At 33.8% G+C, this 16,402-nt stretch overlaps 1 protein-coding gene and 1 pseudogene across 8 annotated transcripts in view; one reads left to right on the top strand and one right to left on the bottom strand.

Moving 5' to 3' along the window:
• KANSL1L (KAT8 regulatory NSL complex subunit 1 like) overlaps positions 1 to 16,402 on the top strand; it is a 132,918-nt gene that overhangs the window by 31,730 nt on the left and 84,786 nt on the right. For all 8 annotated transcript variants that reach the window (XM_055345552.1, XM_055345557.1, XM_055345556.1 and 5 more), the window contains one exon: positions 9,655 to 9,796. In XM_055345552.1, coding sequence (XP_055201527.1) covers positions 9,655 to 9,796 — 142 coding nt within the window. The remainder of the gene's footprint in view (positions 1 to 9,654; positions 9,797 to 16,402) is intronic.
• LOC129522981 (60S ribosomal protein L26-like) lies at positions 6,889 to 7,318 on the bottom strand (annotated as a pseudogene).

The following is a 16,402-nucleotide window of genomic DNA, read 5'->3' as shown; positions in this document are numbered from 1 at the left end:
TGCCAATTTGACGTGTGAATTCTTTTAAACTAATACTGAAATTTTCAGTTTAGGCGATTAATTCACAGGATACTGCCAGAGTTTTAGGCAAAATTGCACAAAATATTATAATTATTCTTGTTCCCTTTCATTTCTAATGTCTTTTTAAGTTCCAGTCTCAGATTGTCCTTGGATATTTTAAGCCCCACCCCTTAACTTAGTTTATCACCATACCAAAATTTATGAAGTTCACGACTGTTTTTTCTCTTTATATTTTGTTTGCTTGTTTATTTTCTCCATATATGTATACAACTAGGTGGTAGAATGTTAATGTTGTTTACTTGTAGGTTAATGAGGCATAATCTTCCTAAAGACAATGAACATTTTAAATGAGGATTTGTTAACATAAATGAATCTTACAGCATAAAATAGTTTTGAGGGAGGGGTGCATTCATTCTATGCTGACATGTCAGAGCAAGAAGACCTCAACATGATAGGATAGATTTTATTTTTCTTTCATTTCATAGTCAAGAATTAGGTATATTTCACAGGGTTTTTCAGGGGCCTGTTGGTTTCGCTATACCCTATGATGCTGCCCTTGTCTGCACTGGTTGTTCACCAGTTGTTCTTCTGATTTTAACACACAAACATTTTTTAATATTAAGACCAGAGGTTGCATGCGTTAATTTGGTTCACATCTGATTGTTAAGGTCCTAGTGACATACTCATACCTAGCTGCTGGTAAGACTAGGAAATATGAGCTACCATGAGCTTAGCTAAAACTGAAAGAGTTCTATTATCAAAAAAGAGGAGAATAGATAATGAGGGAAAATAAATGGTCTGTTCAGTTTGCCGTTGGCCATTCAAATATCCATACACTATCTTCTCATATAGAAAACACATCCACTCCTCAAGGATGGCAATTCAAAGTCAGTTGCAATAGGCAGAGTAATGTACTCTCAGTCAGGTCCAGATTTGTTTTTTTATGATGTAATGCCCTATAAATGAATAGACAAGTTTTCCAACCATCTTACCCTTTTGTTTCTTGATGAATGTAGGAGTAGAGATAGGAAAGTTACAGTAAAAACTCCCACTGGGAAAAGAAAATGAGATACATATGATAGGTCCTTACAATAATTGATAAATCTTGCTCTGGAAGTGCAAAAAGGTCTTGGGAGAATCCTAATTCAACTTTTTTTTTGTCCTTTGCCGTCCATACTCTTTTGACTTTGCTCTTTGGGAATCATTCCCTTAGCTCTTATCCTTTGTGTCTATATCTGCAATGAATGTTGGAGAGTGTAGCCTTAAGTGGAGGTTGTACTACATTCTCCCCTTGCTTCCTGTTGGTGCAGAGTGGGCTTCCCAGGTAGAGGATGTTAGGTTTGTGGTGTTTTTTGCTACTAGATTTCCCTCAAAAATGTGGATTTTCATTCTTTTTGGCTCTAGTCAGTTACCTGTGAGTATATCATGGCTAAAGATCTTACTTGTTCATAGTTGTTGAGTCTACAGACTAGTTGATATACTATTTTCCTCAGACCATCCAACTCTCCCACAATTCAATAACAACTACCATCTGAAACAGTACATTTGGGTAAGAATTAGTCTAATTTTTGCTCCTAGGTTCATTCTCAGTTGTGTGACTTAGAACTCTAAAGAAAGGTTCTTGGAATACTTTTTTTTTTTTTTTTGTATTAGTGGAGAAGCAGTTAGTTGGCTTTTGCATTCCTTGAAGGCCCTATATTATAGATTAATTAAAATGTCATTTATTTCCTTTACTGTATGTCCCTAGTTGTCAATGTTTGATATTATGCAAGGGTTTTTAATTTATTTTTTTAATATTTATTTATGTTTTTAAAAAATAAAAAAAAGGGTGCAAGTGGGGAGGGGGCAGAGGAAGAGAAGCAGACTCTGCACTAAGTGCAGAGCCTGTCATGGGGCTCAGTCCCACAATCCTGAGATCATGACCTGAGCCATTGTCAAGAGTCCCACACTTAACCAACTGAGCCACCCAGGCACCCCTGCTATGCAAGGGTTTTAAAAACATAGTTAAATGTAGTATTTGTATAGTCTTTTACCTCTTCAAGGATAAGATTTTGTGTTTGTTTTTGTTTTTCTATTGAAGTATAATAGAATCTTTCAACAAATGGTTCAGGAACTAAATACCATCCCCTCCCTCTCCCCTGCCCCCAAGAATCTAGATTCTTATCTCACATATACATAGAAATTAACTTGAATTGAGTTATGGATCTGAAAGCCAAACTCCTTGAACTTTTAGAAACATGAATAAACCTATAACTTTGTGTTAGACAAAGATCTCTTAGGACATAAAATTCTCCATAAAAGGAAAGTTTGATAAATTGAGCTTCATTGAGATTAAAATCTTTTTTGCTCAAAAGATACCATTAGGAAAATGAAAGGCGAACTATAGACTGGGAACTATAAGTATTTCAAATATACATAGTCTGACACAGGTCTTATATCAATAAAAAGATGAACCAATTAAATATGAGCCAGAGTGTGACGCCTGGGTGGCTCAGCGGTTGAGTGGCTGCCTTTGGCTCAGGACGTGATCCCCAGGTCCCAGGATCGAGTCCTGGATCGGGCTTCCTGCATGGAGCCTGCTTTTCCCTCTGCCTATGTCTCTGCCTCTCTCTCTCCATGTCTCTCATGAATAAATAAATAAATAAATAAATAAATAAATAAATAAATAAATAAATAAATAAAATCTTTAAAAAAAAATATGAGCCAGAGATTTGAACAGATACTTAAAGGAAGTTGTAATCCCTTGGGAAGCATAGGAAGCATGTAAAAATACCCTCTATGTCAGTAATTGGAAAACTGAGGTTCATGTACCAAGGCTGGTCCATTGTCTGTTACTTTCTTTTTTAAAAAATTATTTTTATGTGTTTTTTTTTAATTGCAGTATAGTTGCCATTCAATGTTATATTAGTTTTGGGTGTACAGCATAGTGGTTCCACAATTTTATGCATTATGCATTGCTCACCATTGGTAAGTATAGTTACCATCTGTTACCATACAAACTTACTACAGTATTATTGACTGTAGTTATATATAACTAAGCTATACCCATTTTTATCGCAACTCGGATATATTTGAACTGGAAATTTGTCCTTTTAATCCCCTTCACCTATTCTCCCCATCCCCCCAACCTCCTCCCCTCTGGCAACCACCAGTTTGTTCTTAATATTTATTAAATATCTGTTTCTGTTTTTTGTTCATTTTTAGATTTCACATATAGGTGAAATCATATGGGGGATCCTTGGGTGGCGCAGCGGTTTGGCGCCTGCCTTTGGCCCAGGGCACGATCCTGGAGACCCGGGATCAAATCCCACATCGGGCTCCTGGTGCATGGAGCCTGCTTCTCCCTCTGCCTATGTCTCTGCCTCTCTCTCTCTGTGACTATCATAAATAAATGAATGAATGAATGAATGAATGAATGAATGAATGAAATCATATGGTATCTGTCTTCTTCTATCTGACTTATTTCACTTAGTATAATACCCTCTAGGTCTATCTGTGTTTTCACATAATATGGTAATATTTTGTTCTTTTTTTGGTTGAGTGATATTCTAATTTGTGTGTGTGACATATTTATCCATTTACCTATCAATGAACACTTAGGTTGCTTACATATCTTGGCTATTGTAAGTAATGCCACAGTTAATATAAGGGTGCATATATCTTCTTGAATTAGTGTTTTTATTTTCTTTGGTAAATACATGGCAGTGGAATTACTGGATCTTTCTATTTTTAATTTTTTGAAGAACTTCCATACTATTTTCCATTGTGGCCACACCAATTTACATTCCTACCAGCAATGCATGAGAGTTTTTCTCCATATTCTCACCAACACTTATTCTTGTTTTGTTTTGTTTTTTGATACTAGCCATTCTGACTGGTGTGAGGTGATACCTCATTGTGGTCTTGATTTGCATTTCCTTTATAATTAGTGATGTTGAACATCTTTTCATATATATGTTAGCTATTTGTGTGGCTTCTTTGAAAAAATGTCTATTCAGGTCCTTTGCCCATTTTTAAAACTGATTATTAGTTTCTTTGGTGTTGAGTTGTATGGGTTCTTTATATATTTTGAACATTAGCCCCTTTTTAGATATATCATTTGCAAATATTGTCTCCCAGTTGGTAGGTTGCCTTTTTTTTGTTTTGTTGATGTTTCCTTTGTTATGCAAAAGTTTATAGTTTGATGTAGTCCCATGTTATGCAAAAGTTTATAGTTTGATGTAGTCCCAATACTTTGTATTTGCATTTGTCACCCTTGCCTGAGGAAGCCTATCCAGAAAAATGTTAAGTGCAATGGCCAGGAGATTACAGCCTGTGTTTTCTTTTAGGAGTTTTATGGATTAAGTTTTTAATCCATTTTGAGTTTATTTTTGTGTATGGTGTAAGAAAATGGTCTGCTTTCATTATATTGCCTGTAGCGGTATAGTTTCCCCAATACCATTTATTGAAGAGACTATCTTTTCCCCATTGTATATTCTTGCTTCTGGTGTTCATACATTAATTGATCATATAAGCATGGGTTTATTTCTGAACTCGGTTCTATTGATCTATGTGTCCATTTTTGTGCCAGAAACATTCTTTTTTGATTTCTTTACCTTTATAGCTTGAAATCTGGGATTATGATCCTCCAGATTTGTTCTTTGTTCTCAAGGTTCTCAAGGTTACCCATTGCATGGTTTTTGTAAACAAAGTTTTATTGGAATACCACCACACTCATTCATGTATGGCTGCTTTCATACTATAATGGCAGAGTAGTTATTAAAGAGATCAGGTGGCCCAGAAAGCCTAAAATAGTTACTATCTGCCTCTTTACCTAAAATATTTGCCAAGCCGTGATCCAAAGGAATAAAATTCCAGGGAAAGATAAACTCTTTCTAGGTGAGCAATCAACAGTAGAGAAGTTTGGCTTAATTTAGCATATTTTTCCCAGGACAAACCGTATTTTTCTTGGGATTGTTATTTTTCACAATTGGATCTTCTTTTTTGATTTTTCTATAGTAGTTAACTCATTATTACTAGTAAGCTAATTTTTATGTTAAAGGCAAAATTAATATGTTTCTCTTTAATCTTGGTATTTTAGGATGTAATATTAGGAAGCTCTGTCTTGGGGATCCCTGGGTGGCTCAGTGGTTTAGCGCCTGCCTTTGGCTCAGGGCGTGATCCTGGAGTCCTGGAATCAAGTCCCACATCGGGCTCCCTGCATGGAGTCTGCTTCTCCCTCTGCCTGTGTCTCTGCCTCTCTCTCTGTATCTCATGAATAAATAAATAAAATCTTAAAAAAAAAAAAAAAGCAAGCAAGCTCTGTCTTATTCTGGGAACTACACTTCAGGATCAAAGCAGGGATGTAGGTTTATGGTGTCGACCAGAGGTTAATATCAAGAGAAGTTGTACTTAAAACTACTTGGTCTAAATAGCTTGTACTTATTTTATTCAGCAAGTTAGGTGATGACTGCAAATGGGCAAGGATGGGTACTGATGGAATCTGCTGCCTTTCTGAGGACTGACTAGTCTCACTGGTTAGGTGGTCTCCACTCACAGAACCCTTATTTTCACTGAAATCAGAAGCCTCACCTTATGATCAGCTTGTGGTGGGTCTGTGATTTGTTCAGCACAATCCAGGGAGATGCCCGAAGTCAATATTCTCAGTGGTCTGGCAGGCCAGGCTACATGCTCATTGGAAGACTAGACACGCTCAGTACGCATTAGCTATGTTCTCACCAGTTACCTTCTAAGTTTTATAAGCCATTAAATCATTGGTTATATAAGTTGTTTATGTGAGACATGTTTTGATTTTGAGATACAAGTGTTAATCTCCTTTGAGTGATATAGCCATCTGCGTATCTGTAGCATGTTTAAAACCGTAATTGTTTTTTAGAAAAACGTTTTCAAACAAGAGAGCATTTTTGGTGGTAAAGCTTCTTTGCCATTTTTAAGCATAGCAAACAGATTTTATTCAGTCTGTTAAAATACAGGATAAGGTACAGAGAATTCATTTCACATATTACAAAGCCCTAGAATTGTTTACTTTAGATTTAATCTGATGTTACTATTTTTTCCTGTGGTAGTATAATTAAATGTACTGTATGGACATGAAAATAATTTTTTTTAAAGATTTTATCTGTTTATTCATGAGAGACACACAAAGAGGGAGAGGCAGAGACACAGGCAGAGGGAGAAGTAGGCTCCACGCAGGGAGCCCGACATGGGACTCGATCCCCGGTCCCCAGAATCGCACCCTGGGCTGAAGGCAGTGCCAAACCGCTGAGCCACCAGGGCTGCCCTGAAAATAATTTTTATAACTAGTTTCACTATCAGAATGTTTTTACCAGAAGTACAATAAGATGAGCTCTGTAATTTTTTTCTTCTTTAGCTAATCATGAGTTTGGCAATCAAGCAAAATTGCATGTTATAGGGAAATTTTTCAACTGGAATAAAATTTAATGGAAGAATGTTTAGGATCATCTTTGATTTCCCCATGCGTATTCCCATACCATACTTCTACAAGAGATCACTTTCAGCTTTAAAGTGATTCTTGAATCCACCCTCTTATCTTCACATCTCTTCTTTTTTTTATTTTTATTTTTATTTTTTTCTTCATCTCTTCTTTATCTTACACTCCCTTCTTAATTCATGCCATTTTCATTTTTTATTCAGTGTTTTAGTCAGATTAGACTCTAGAGTAAAAAATTAACCTTTTAATCTCAGTGGTTTAACACAGCAAAGGTTTACTGTGGCTTACATAAAAACCAGTGTGGTTTTTGATCCTAGGACCCCAAGATCATGACCTGAGCAGAAGGCAGACTTAACCAACAGAATCACCCAGGTGCCCCTTAACAGTTTTGATTTAAAGTTATCTATAAGATTACTTTATTCTTGCATCTTCTCGATGGTTCTTTGATTTGCTCTTTTCCTTTCCCACTTCATGAAATTTGGCTTTACGTTCAAGGATCTTTTTGCAATCTTTGTCCGGTTTTAGCCTAGTGATAACCACCTTGCTAGGGTGAATGCCTACATGGACAGTTGTGCTGTTTGCCTTTTCTTGCTGTACTCATTCAGTGTAAATGATATATTTCTTCCTGTAAACCTGGACTACTTTGCCAATATGCTGACCTTTGTAGTGTCCTTATACAACCTGTACTTCATCCCTTCGGATGGGCATGGATCAAATATTGTACTTCTGTCTCAGCTGTTTGGAAAGAGGGAAAGAGGTAATTCTCCTGCAAATGTGGGAGGGTGCATTGAAACACTTTTTATAGTTCTTGTTCCGGTCAGAGGTCACAAAGGAATTGAACTTCATTTTGACTGCTGGCTCTTCAACAATGGCCACAAAAAGGAAGAACTAACTTTTTTTTAAAGTTTATTTATTTATTTATTTAAGTAATCCTCAACGTGTAGCGTGGAGCTTGAACTCACAGTCCGAGATCAAGAGTTGCATGCTTCTCTGACGGAGCCAGCCAGGTGCTCCTCCATTTTAATATGATTTTGGATAGGCATTCTCTTTTATTATTTTCATAATTATGTGTGTCAAAAAAGTGTGTCAAATTTACAGAAGCACGGTAATGACTACAAACTGAATAAATAATAACAAGAGAATTCCTAACTTATATGAAGGTCTCCTCAATCATATAATGTACAATTAAAATCTTAACAAAAGTAGCCCTGAGGGATATTGATTTGATGTAAAATCCTGTTAAATGAATAAAGTCTATACAGTAAAGTTATAATTGTATTGTTTCTCTGACAACAACTGATCTTTTATTTTTTAAGGTTTTATTTAAATTCCAGTTAGTTATCATACATTGTATTATTTGTTTCAGGTGTGCAGTTTAGTGATTCAACACAATACCCAGTGCTCATCACAACAAATGATCTTTTATTTTTATTTATTTATTTATTTATTTATTTATTTAATATTTTTAAAGATTTTATTTTTAAGTAATCTCCATACCCATCGTGTGGGGCTCAAACTCACAACCCCAAGATCAAGAGTCACATGCTTTACCAACCAAACCAGCCAGGCAACCCAGCAAATGATCTTTTAGAATAAATGTATTCTCTGGCTAAAGTTTGTATAGAAGACTTTCAATTATGGTTAAATGTGTAAAATTAATAAACTTTTTTTTTTTAATTTTTTTTATTTATTTATGATAGGCACACAGTGAGAGAGAGAGAGGCAGAGACACAGGCAGAGGGAGAAGCAGGCTCCATGCAGCGGGAGCCCGACGTGGGATTCGATCCTGAATCTCCAGGATCGTGCCCTGGGACAAAGGCAGGCGATAAACCGCTGCGCCACCCAGGGATCCCAATAAACTTTTTTTTTTTAGAACAGTTTTAGGTTCATAGCAAAATTCAGCAGAAAATGCAGAGTTCCAATGTAACTCCTGTCCATAGACTGATAGACCCCCCCCCACTATCAATATATTGCATACAAGAGTAGTGCATTTGTAACAATCTGTGAACCTACACTGACAAATCATTATCACTTAAAGTCCATACTTTACATTAGGATTCACTCTTATGGTTTTGACAGTAAATGTAATTTTTAGTCAAGTTTCTTTCTTTCTTTCTTTCTTTCTTTCTTTCTTTCTTTCTTTCTTTCTTTCTTTCTTTCTTTCTTTTTTTTTTTCAGATTTTATTTATTTGAGAGAAAGAGAGGGCATGTGCATGAGCAGGGTAAGGGACAGGAGAAGCAGACTCCCCTCTGAGCAGGGAGCCTGATGCAGGGCTCAGTCCCAGGACCCCGGGATCATGATCTGAGCCAAAGGCAGATGCTTAACCAACTGGCACCCCTAGACAAGTTTTTCATAAAGTTTGTGTTCTACCATTAAGTATTTATTTGTTTTAATTTATACCTTCAATTTCTGTCATATTTTCCTTTGCAATCTGAAGGTCTTAATTAATTCCAAATAATTGTTTTCTAGTTGGAGTGGTTAGAATATTTTCACAAAGTAATTAATTTATAATCTCACAAAGTATGGATTAGAGCAGTGCCACTGCCAAAAGATAGAGGAGCTAGGGTTCAACCGTTATTTTCAAATATGACAGAAAGTCTTTAAATATTTTGTTATCTTTGGACTATGAATCCTGGGAATCAGGTTTTAACAAGCTGACACTTTGTGACAGTATATTTAAATTGATTTTAGGTAATTAGGTAACAGTGACCACTGTTTTAACAAATGAAAATTGCATATAATAAAATTGAGTATTCTGGTTTGTTACATAGATTTAGATCTAGCATAGTTCTCAAATGACTTATCCGGTACTTCTGCTTACATATAAGAGCTTCATGTAACAGTTTATACGTGGTGTTAGTATTATCATTCCTGTTTCCTTTCTTTTCTTGGCCCATTCCTATTTCAGCCCTTGTTCATACTAATAAAATGTTAAGTAGCAGAGGAGATTATCTTATTACTAGATATATAATAATAAAAACACCTGTTTATGGGATAGAAAGATAAGGAAGTTAAGTCTTTTTCTTTGATAAGAAGTTGATTTCTGATTCTTCTTTCATGTAATTGGATGTTTTATAAAGGAATTCGGGATTATATGGCAGGATTCAAGGAATTTATTAAGTAGTCTGTGAAAACTTGATTACTTTTGTTCTTTGACTAACAGTGTTTGTCTTATTCACAGTAACTGTAGTACTGAATGGAAGTGGCTTGTAGACAGAGCAAGAGTTGGCAGCCGATGGACATGGCTTCAAGCCCAAATTTCAGAGCTAGAATACAAAATCCAACAACTCACGGATGTTCACAGGCAGATTCGTGCATCCAAGGTATTGTCTATATTCTTATATCTAAAAATAATTATTACTGTTTTAGTTTCTCATCTCTCCACACAAAGTAATTGTTACAAGGCTTTATAACAATGTAGTTAAAATATTAACATTTTTGATATATCAGTTGCTATTAGTTGAAGCTATCATTGTAATGTCTTTGTATTTATCATGATCATTTTATCATATTTGAGCAGTTCACAGCTTCTTCATTGGATTCCAATTAATAGAAATTAGATACACTTTTATAAACTACTTTTTTGGCATTTATTTTAATATGTGTGGAAAATTCTGAATATATTTTATTGAATCTCCTTAGAGTTTTTGTTTTGCTTTAAGAAAATTATAAACACATAAAAATCTCTAGAAAGCAATATAATGGACCTCCAAATTCATTAAATGTTAAATTTTTACAACTTGGGTTTAGTTTTTAGTGTCATAAAGCATTACCAGTACCGTTGAGGTACTTATATAGTCCTTCCTGATCCCATTTTCTTTCCCCTTGTTGCTGTAGTCACTACTTTGATTCCAGCATGTTTTGATATTTATTTTTTATGTATGTTTTTATACTATTGGCACATAGATGTATGTATGTTTCTACAACTAGTATTTATTTTTCCATGATTTTTACAGTCTACGTTGATGACATATATGTTACAAACTCTTCTGTGACTTCCTTCTTTTTGTTCAGAATAAATTTTATAGGTCCTGTATGTTACTTAATTATATGAATGAGATGGAATTGTTATATGATGGAATGTTTATCTTTTTTCCTATTTTCTATTGATAGACATATGTATTATTTATTTTTATCTAGTAAAAACAATACTATAATGACTTTTTTGTTTTTTTTTTTTTTTTGTGAACTATGGAGAGTTCTTGGTATATGCTGAAAAGTGGAAATGCTGGATCTTAGGCCCAACTATCTTCCGCTGTCCCATACTTACTGATGTGATTGGATAATTAATATTGCCATTGGCAGTGCATGAGAGCTCCTGTTTCTCCACATCCTTGCCAATGTTTTGTAATTTTTGACCTTTTCATTTTTCCAGTGTAATGAGTATGAAATCTTATTTTATTTCTGTTTTAATTTAATTGTTCCTTAGTATTGAGAATTGGTCCTCAGTGTAATTGACCATCAGGTGTTTTTTTGTCTAAGAATTAATTTACCTTTTGTATTCACTCTTTTTGGTGGAATGTGGGGAAGAGGGCAATGGTTGGTGGAGATGTTTGTGAATTCCTTTTAAATTTTGGAGACTGTTCTTGATCAGTTATAAATATTACAGATCTCTCATTTTGTAGCTTATCTTTTCATTATTTTAGTATATATAACAGAAAAAATGCATATTCTTTATGTGTTCAATATAGAATTCTTTATTAAACCTATTGACTTCATTGTATATATCTGCTATATTTTTGTTTATACTTCTTGATCATTCCATTTATGGTATATATTTTTGTTTATACTTCTTGATCATTCCATTTATGGTATAGATTTGTTAAAATTTCCCCTATCATTATGAATTTTTCAGTTTCTTATGGTAATTCTGTTAGTTTTTGCTTCTTTCTTTTTGAAGTAATGCTGTTTCATAGATACAAATTTTTTATTATTTTAGGTATTTCTTTTTATAAACTGTGAATTGCTAGATTCAAAAATCAACTCTGATCAGTTTTTATTCTTAATTTGCCCTTATTCTCCTCTCTTTGTATTTATGTCTTGTTTTTTTTACCTCTCGTTGAATTGGTAGAATTTGCTTTGTTCTTTTCTGTTCCCTCTGCTGGTTTAGAAGCTATTCATTATTCTTTGTCATTACTCCTAATTTTTAATATATTTCTTAACTAAAAGTAATCCTAACAATAAAAAGTACTCAGTATTTTTATATTCTTTTTTACTTACAACATGAATTTTAATACTTTCTAAATACTCATTGAATGTATCTACTACAATCTAGTTGCTTTTTTTTGCAGTCAGTAATTATATTTCTAACTAATTTTATTAAAAATATGCTTTCGATTCTTTTGTGCTCTATCTATAAAGTTAGTTTACAGGGTAAGCTGCTATAACAAGGAAACTGCCAAATATTGCAGCTTTATAAAGGTATATAACACTTCAAAAGCGAGGAAGTGAATAGTGGCTGGTGGAGCAACTTGTTTTTTTTTTTCTCTTTTGCTGCTCTCTTATACTCTAGGGTAATGACTAGGGTTGACTGCACTGTTAAACAGTGTTGTAGTCATCTGTTATTTTGGCCCTTGGGAAGTTAGAAGTGCAGCATAGTTTGTCTTTAAGTGAGAGACGACTTGGAAGTTGTACTACTTTGTGTCACATTCATTGGCCCAAATTTAGGCACATGTCTGCAGCTAGATATATAGGAGGGAAGGTGAATAATACAGTTTTAAGATAAGAAGTTGTATTTATAGATAAAACTCCAGTAGGAGTGGAGTTCTGAGTTAAAAAAAAAAGAGAAAGAGGAAAGTGGATACTGGGAAGTTTGTTGTCTCTTCTACACTACTTTTTCTTTCTTGGTTTACATTTTGCTGAAATATATTTTTTAGTAATTTATGTCTCAAAATACCTTTATTTAACCCTCACTCGTCAGTGATACTTTAGGTCAATATAAAATTCTAATTTGATGGTTATTTTGCCTTTTAAAGATCCTATTTCACTGTTTTCTTTGATACTGCTGAGCAGTCTGTCAGTGGAATTATTTTTCCTTTGTAGGTACTTTGTCTTTTCTATCTGATAACTTAAAAACAATTTTTTTTGTTTATTTGATGTTGTACAGTTTTTTTGCTAATAGATATTTAGTTATGGGTTTATCTTTATTTTGTTTATCTTGTTCTCAGAAGACACTTTTTTTTTGTAATTCACTGAATTTTGACAAATATATAGTTGTGTAATCATCACCATTATCTCCCCTCCTAGTTATTGACCTGTTTTTATAGAAGGGAAAAAAAGTGCTTGTTTCATAAGACAGTTGATAGAAATAAACTTTCTCATACATTGACTTAAAAATTCTGTCAGATGCTCATATTGAGGTGTTCTCTAAAGAGTTGAAAATAAGAATTATTGGAGAATGTAGGTTTTATTGGAGAAGGTAGGTTTATAAGAGGATAGAGATTTGGAGTTATTTCAGTAGAAATGGGAGTTAAAGTTATTATATTGTAGCAATTTTTAAATAAAATTCATTTACTTCTTCTTCCTGTCTTATTTTCTGCCTTCCCTCCTCCTTTCCTTCACTCGCCCATTTTTCCTTTCCCATAGTTGTTAGAGAAATATGTGCTTAAGTTATACAGTGATGAACAAAACTCACGGAGTTCTTACATTTTTAGAAATGTATAAGCAAATGATTGCACAAGTAGATATTGTTTTAATGCCAACCAGGAGAAATGTAACATGGGATTTTCCTAGCTTAAAGAAACACTGTTTCCCCCAAATTATAAGCTGTTTGCTTGGAACTCAAAGTATATTTTCCCATTGAAGCAATAATATAAAGAGTTCTCATAACAATCCCATAAAATACTATTTAATTTAAATATTACTAAATATGTTTTTGTAACGTTTTTATGGAAAACTGTATTCTACCTCATGAATCGGTGGACATAATGGAGATAATATTCTAAGGTTGATGGTGATTGGTTTGAAAAGAAAAAGCTGAGAAGGAAACGAATCAGAGTTTTTAACCATACAGTCATCCATGTGGTTAGCCCAACATTACCTAGGGACTGCACATAAGTAAAGATAAGTAAGTTTTAGGTACAATCATAAGTTTATATTCTGATAGGGGAGATAGATCATATAAATAATTGTGATTTAAGGTAATAGGTACAATGATACATGTTTTTAATAAGATATAGGAGTGGCATAGAGGGAATACATTAACTCTTTTTTTAGGGATTAACTGGTCAGAGAAAACATCAGTAAAGAGGTGATACCTTAGTATGATTTTGGAAGATAAATAATAGTTTGCTTGATGAACCAGTAGAACAGGAAGAGGGCATTCCTTGACGGTTTGAAAGAATGAAACAACATAATATGTTTTTGGAATGACAAAATAGAGCGATATTCAAAGGAGTGGAAAGTATGAGTTGTGTAAGGATGGGAGAGGAAATAGGAAGGAATGAATTGTAGAAGTTGGTTGGTGATGTCTATAGGAAGGTGAATAGAAGGATAGACATAAAACCTGAGGCTTATTACCTGTTCTATCTGTTGGATTTGAGGAAACTATGTTCAAGAATAATTTCCTAATGAAAGTAGTTAGTGTTTCTCATTTTAACTGTCTTCACTGAAGCCTTCAGTTGTATTGATTTCCCAATTCTTTCAGAATCATCAGATAATTTCTCCTCTCTGATATATCACACACAAAAAAATAAAGGATATATCACAAGCATTTTTGTAGTAAACAGAAGTCTCAGAACAAGTCAAGTTTAAATAATTTGGAAATTTCTAAAGAAGTGGATTCCTAGCTAAATTGATGACTAAGTTTTATACTTGAATCTGCACAGTCTGTTTCATATTTTATGACTTGAGAAAGTTCATATTTTATGACTTGTGTGTTGTAAACAGTGCTGTATACTTGTTTAAGCATTTTTAAAAGTTTGTTCATGTAACATCTAGGGGGATAAATTATTTTTAGGAAAGAAATCTAACTTCCCAGTAATAATTTATATGACTTTACATTTTTATTGGTTCAGGCTAGATATGTATCTGGCCCTCTGTTTTCTTAAGAATCACATATTTACTCTATGGAAAATGTCATTAAGTCATTTTAATAACTTATTTTAGTAGTTTCTCCTTACATTTCTTGGGAATTAATCAAGATGTTTAATTGCTTATTTATGTGCAGTTTAGTTGAACTATTATACTAAATAGAGAAAATAGCACTTTCTTTGCTCTTTTAGTTTCTTGAGTTATTGTAATTAAATTGAGACATATGGTTAATGTTATCTTGAATGAATTTTCTATTTAATTTATTTTGAAAGTTTAAAAAAAAATCCTTTTCAGGTAAATAAGAGATACAGGTAAGAGAAAGAGGTTGAGTGGTGTTTTTTTGTAAATATCGTGTTTAAGTAAGTGCTACTTGGTAACGCTGGTCAGGAAACACTCAGCAGAGAGATGCCTGGATGGCTCAGAGCCTCTGCCCTCAGCTCAGAGAGGGACCCCGGGGTCATGGATGGAGTGCTGCATCAGGCTCAGGCCTGCTTCTTCCTCTGCCTGTGTCTCTGCCTCTCTCTCTGTGTCTCTCATGAATGATTAAATAACATCCAAAAAAAAAAAAAAAAAAAGAAACACTGAGTAGATTTACTGGTAGATCTACATGTTTTGGGTCATTAAGCTGTCATTTTCCCCTTCTTTGACATATTGGGGTGGTCTAACTTACGTTAAAATTTTTACAGAAAAGAAATTCAATATTAGCGGCATTCCTTCCTTGTTCTTCCAACAGTTTGTCAACACATTACAACTTCCATGTTTCTCCTTTTGTTTGGTTAAGCTTTTACTAAAACAATAACCTCTTATCACTTTCAGAAAAGTACTAAAATAGGGGTGTTTTTAGTTGAGAAGCTAGCTATCTTATATTAAATGGTTTCTCTTTTAAGTTTCTTTTGTTATCTTGTGATAAAATCTTCTACATTTTAAATTGTAATTTTGTGCCTTTAAAATTTTTCAATTAATTAAAAAAATTAGCTTTGGTGACTTTATATAAATACTGAAGATGTTGCTGAGGCAATTATTTATTTTTTTATGCTGTATCTTCTCTATGAGGACCCTGGGAGTGGCATAAGGAGCTCTATAGTGCTATTATCAGGAATAGTTGTTTTCTCTGGAGCAGTTGACTTGCTTTCATCTTATGGTAGTGTTTTCATTTGTCTCAGTTATTGCAGTTCATCTTACTAAAAAAATGTTTTATGTCTTTGTTGTTTACCTTGTTTTATCTATGATTAGACTGTTCTTTTCCTGAGTTTTTTTTTTTAATTCAGCTTTATTCAGCTATGACTGACAAAATTTTAAGATGTTTAAGTGTACATCATGGTGACCCAACATACATATATTCTTTTTCCTGATTTTTAAGAACTGAAACTATCTCTATAATGTCTTTAAAGTATTTAATCTTTTCCCCTTTTTACTCTATTCTTGGCCATTTGTGAGAGCTTTGTCTAGGGTAACAATTTAAGGAGAAATAGATTATGGACTTGATTATGAATGTCTTTCTGGTCGAATTTTTAAAATATTACTTTTCATTGAACTAACTGTAGCAGGCCCCCTACTTCTAAAAAGATAGTATTTTATTTTATTTTATTTTTTTTATTTTTTTATTTTTATTTTTATTTTTTTTTAATTTTTATTTTATTTTATTTATTTATGATAGGCACACAGTGAGAGAGAGAGAGAGGCAGAGACATAGGCAGAGTGAGAAGCAGGCTCCATGCACCGGGAGCCTGATGTGGGATTCGATCCCGGGTCTCCAGGATCGCGCCCTGGGCCAAAGGCAGGCGCCAAACCGCTGCGCCACCCAGGGATCCCAAGATAGTATTTTAAAGGTTTGAAAATTGACCTTTTGAAATTCAGAATCAGTTCTTCCATATATACAACATTATTAATAAGGTTAT

Source organism: Nyctereutes procyonoides, unplaced genomic scaffold (genome assembly GCF_905146905.1).
Source record: "Nyctereutes procyonoides isolate TBG_1078 unplaced genomic scaffold, NYPRO_anot_genome, whole genome shotgun sequence".
Classification (NCBI taxonomy): Eukaryota; Metazoa; Chordata; class Mammalia; order Carnivora; family Canidae; genus Nyctereutes; species Nyctereutes procyonoides.
Note: the sequence above shows the minus strand (reverse complement) of the source record. Positions and strands in the feature narration are given on the sequence as shown.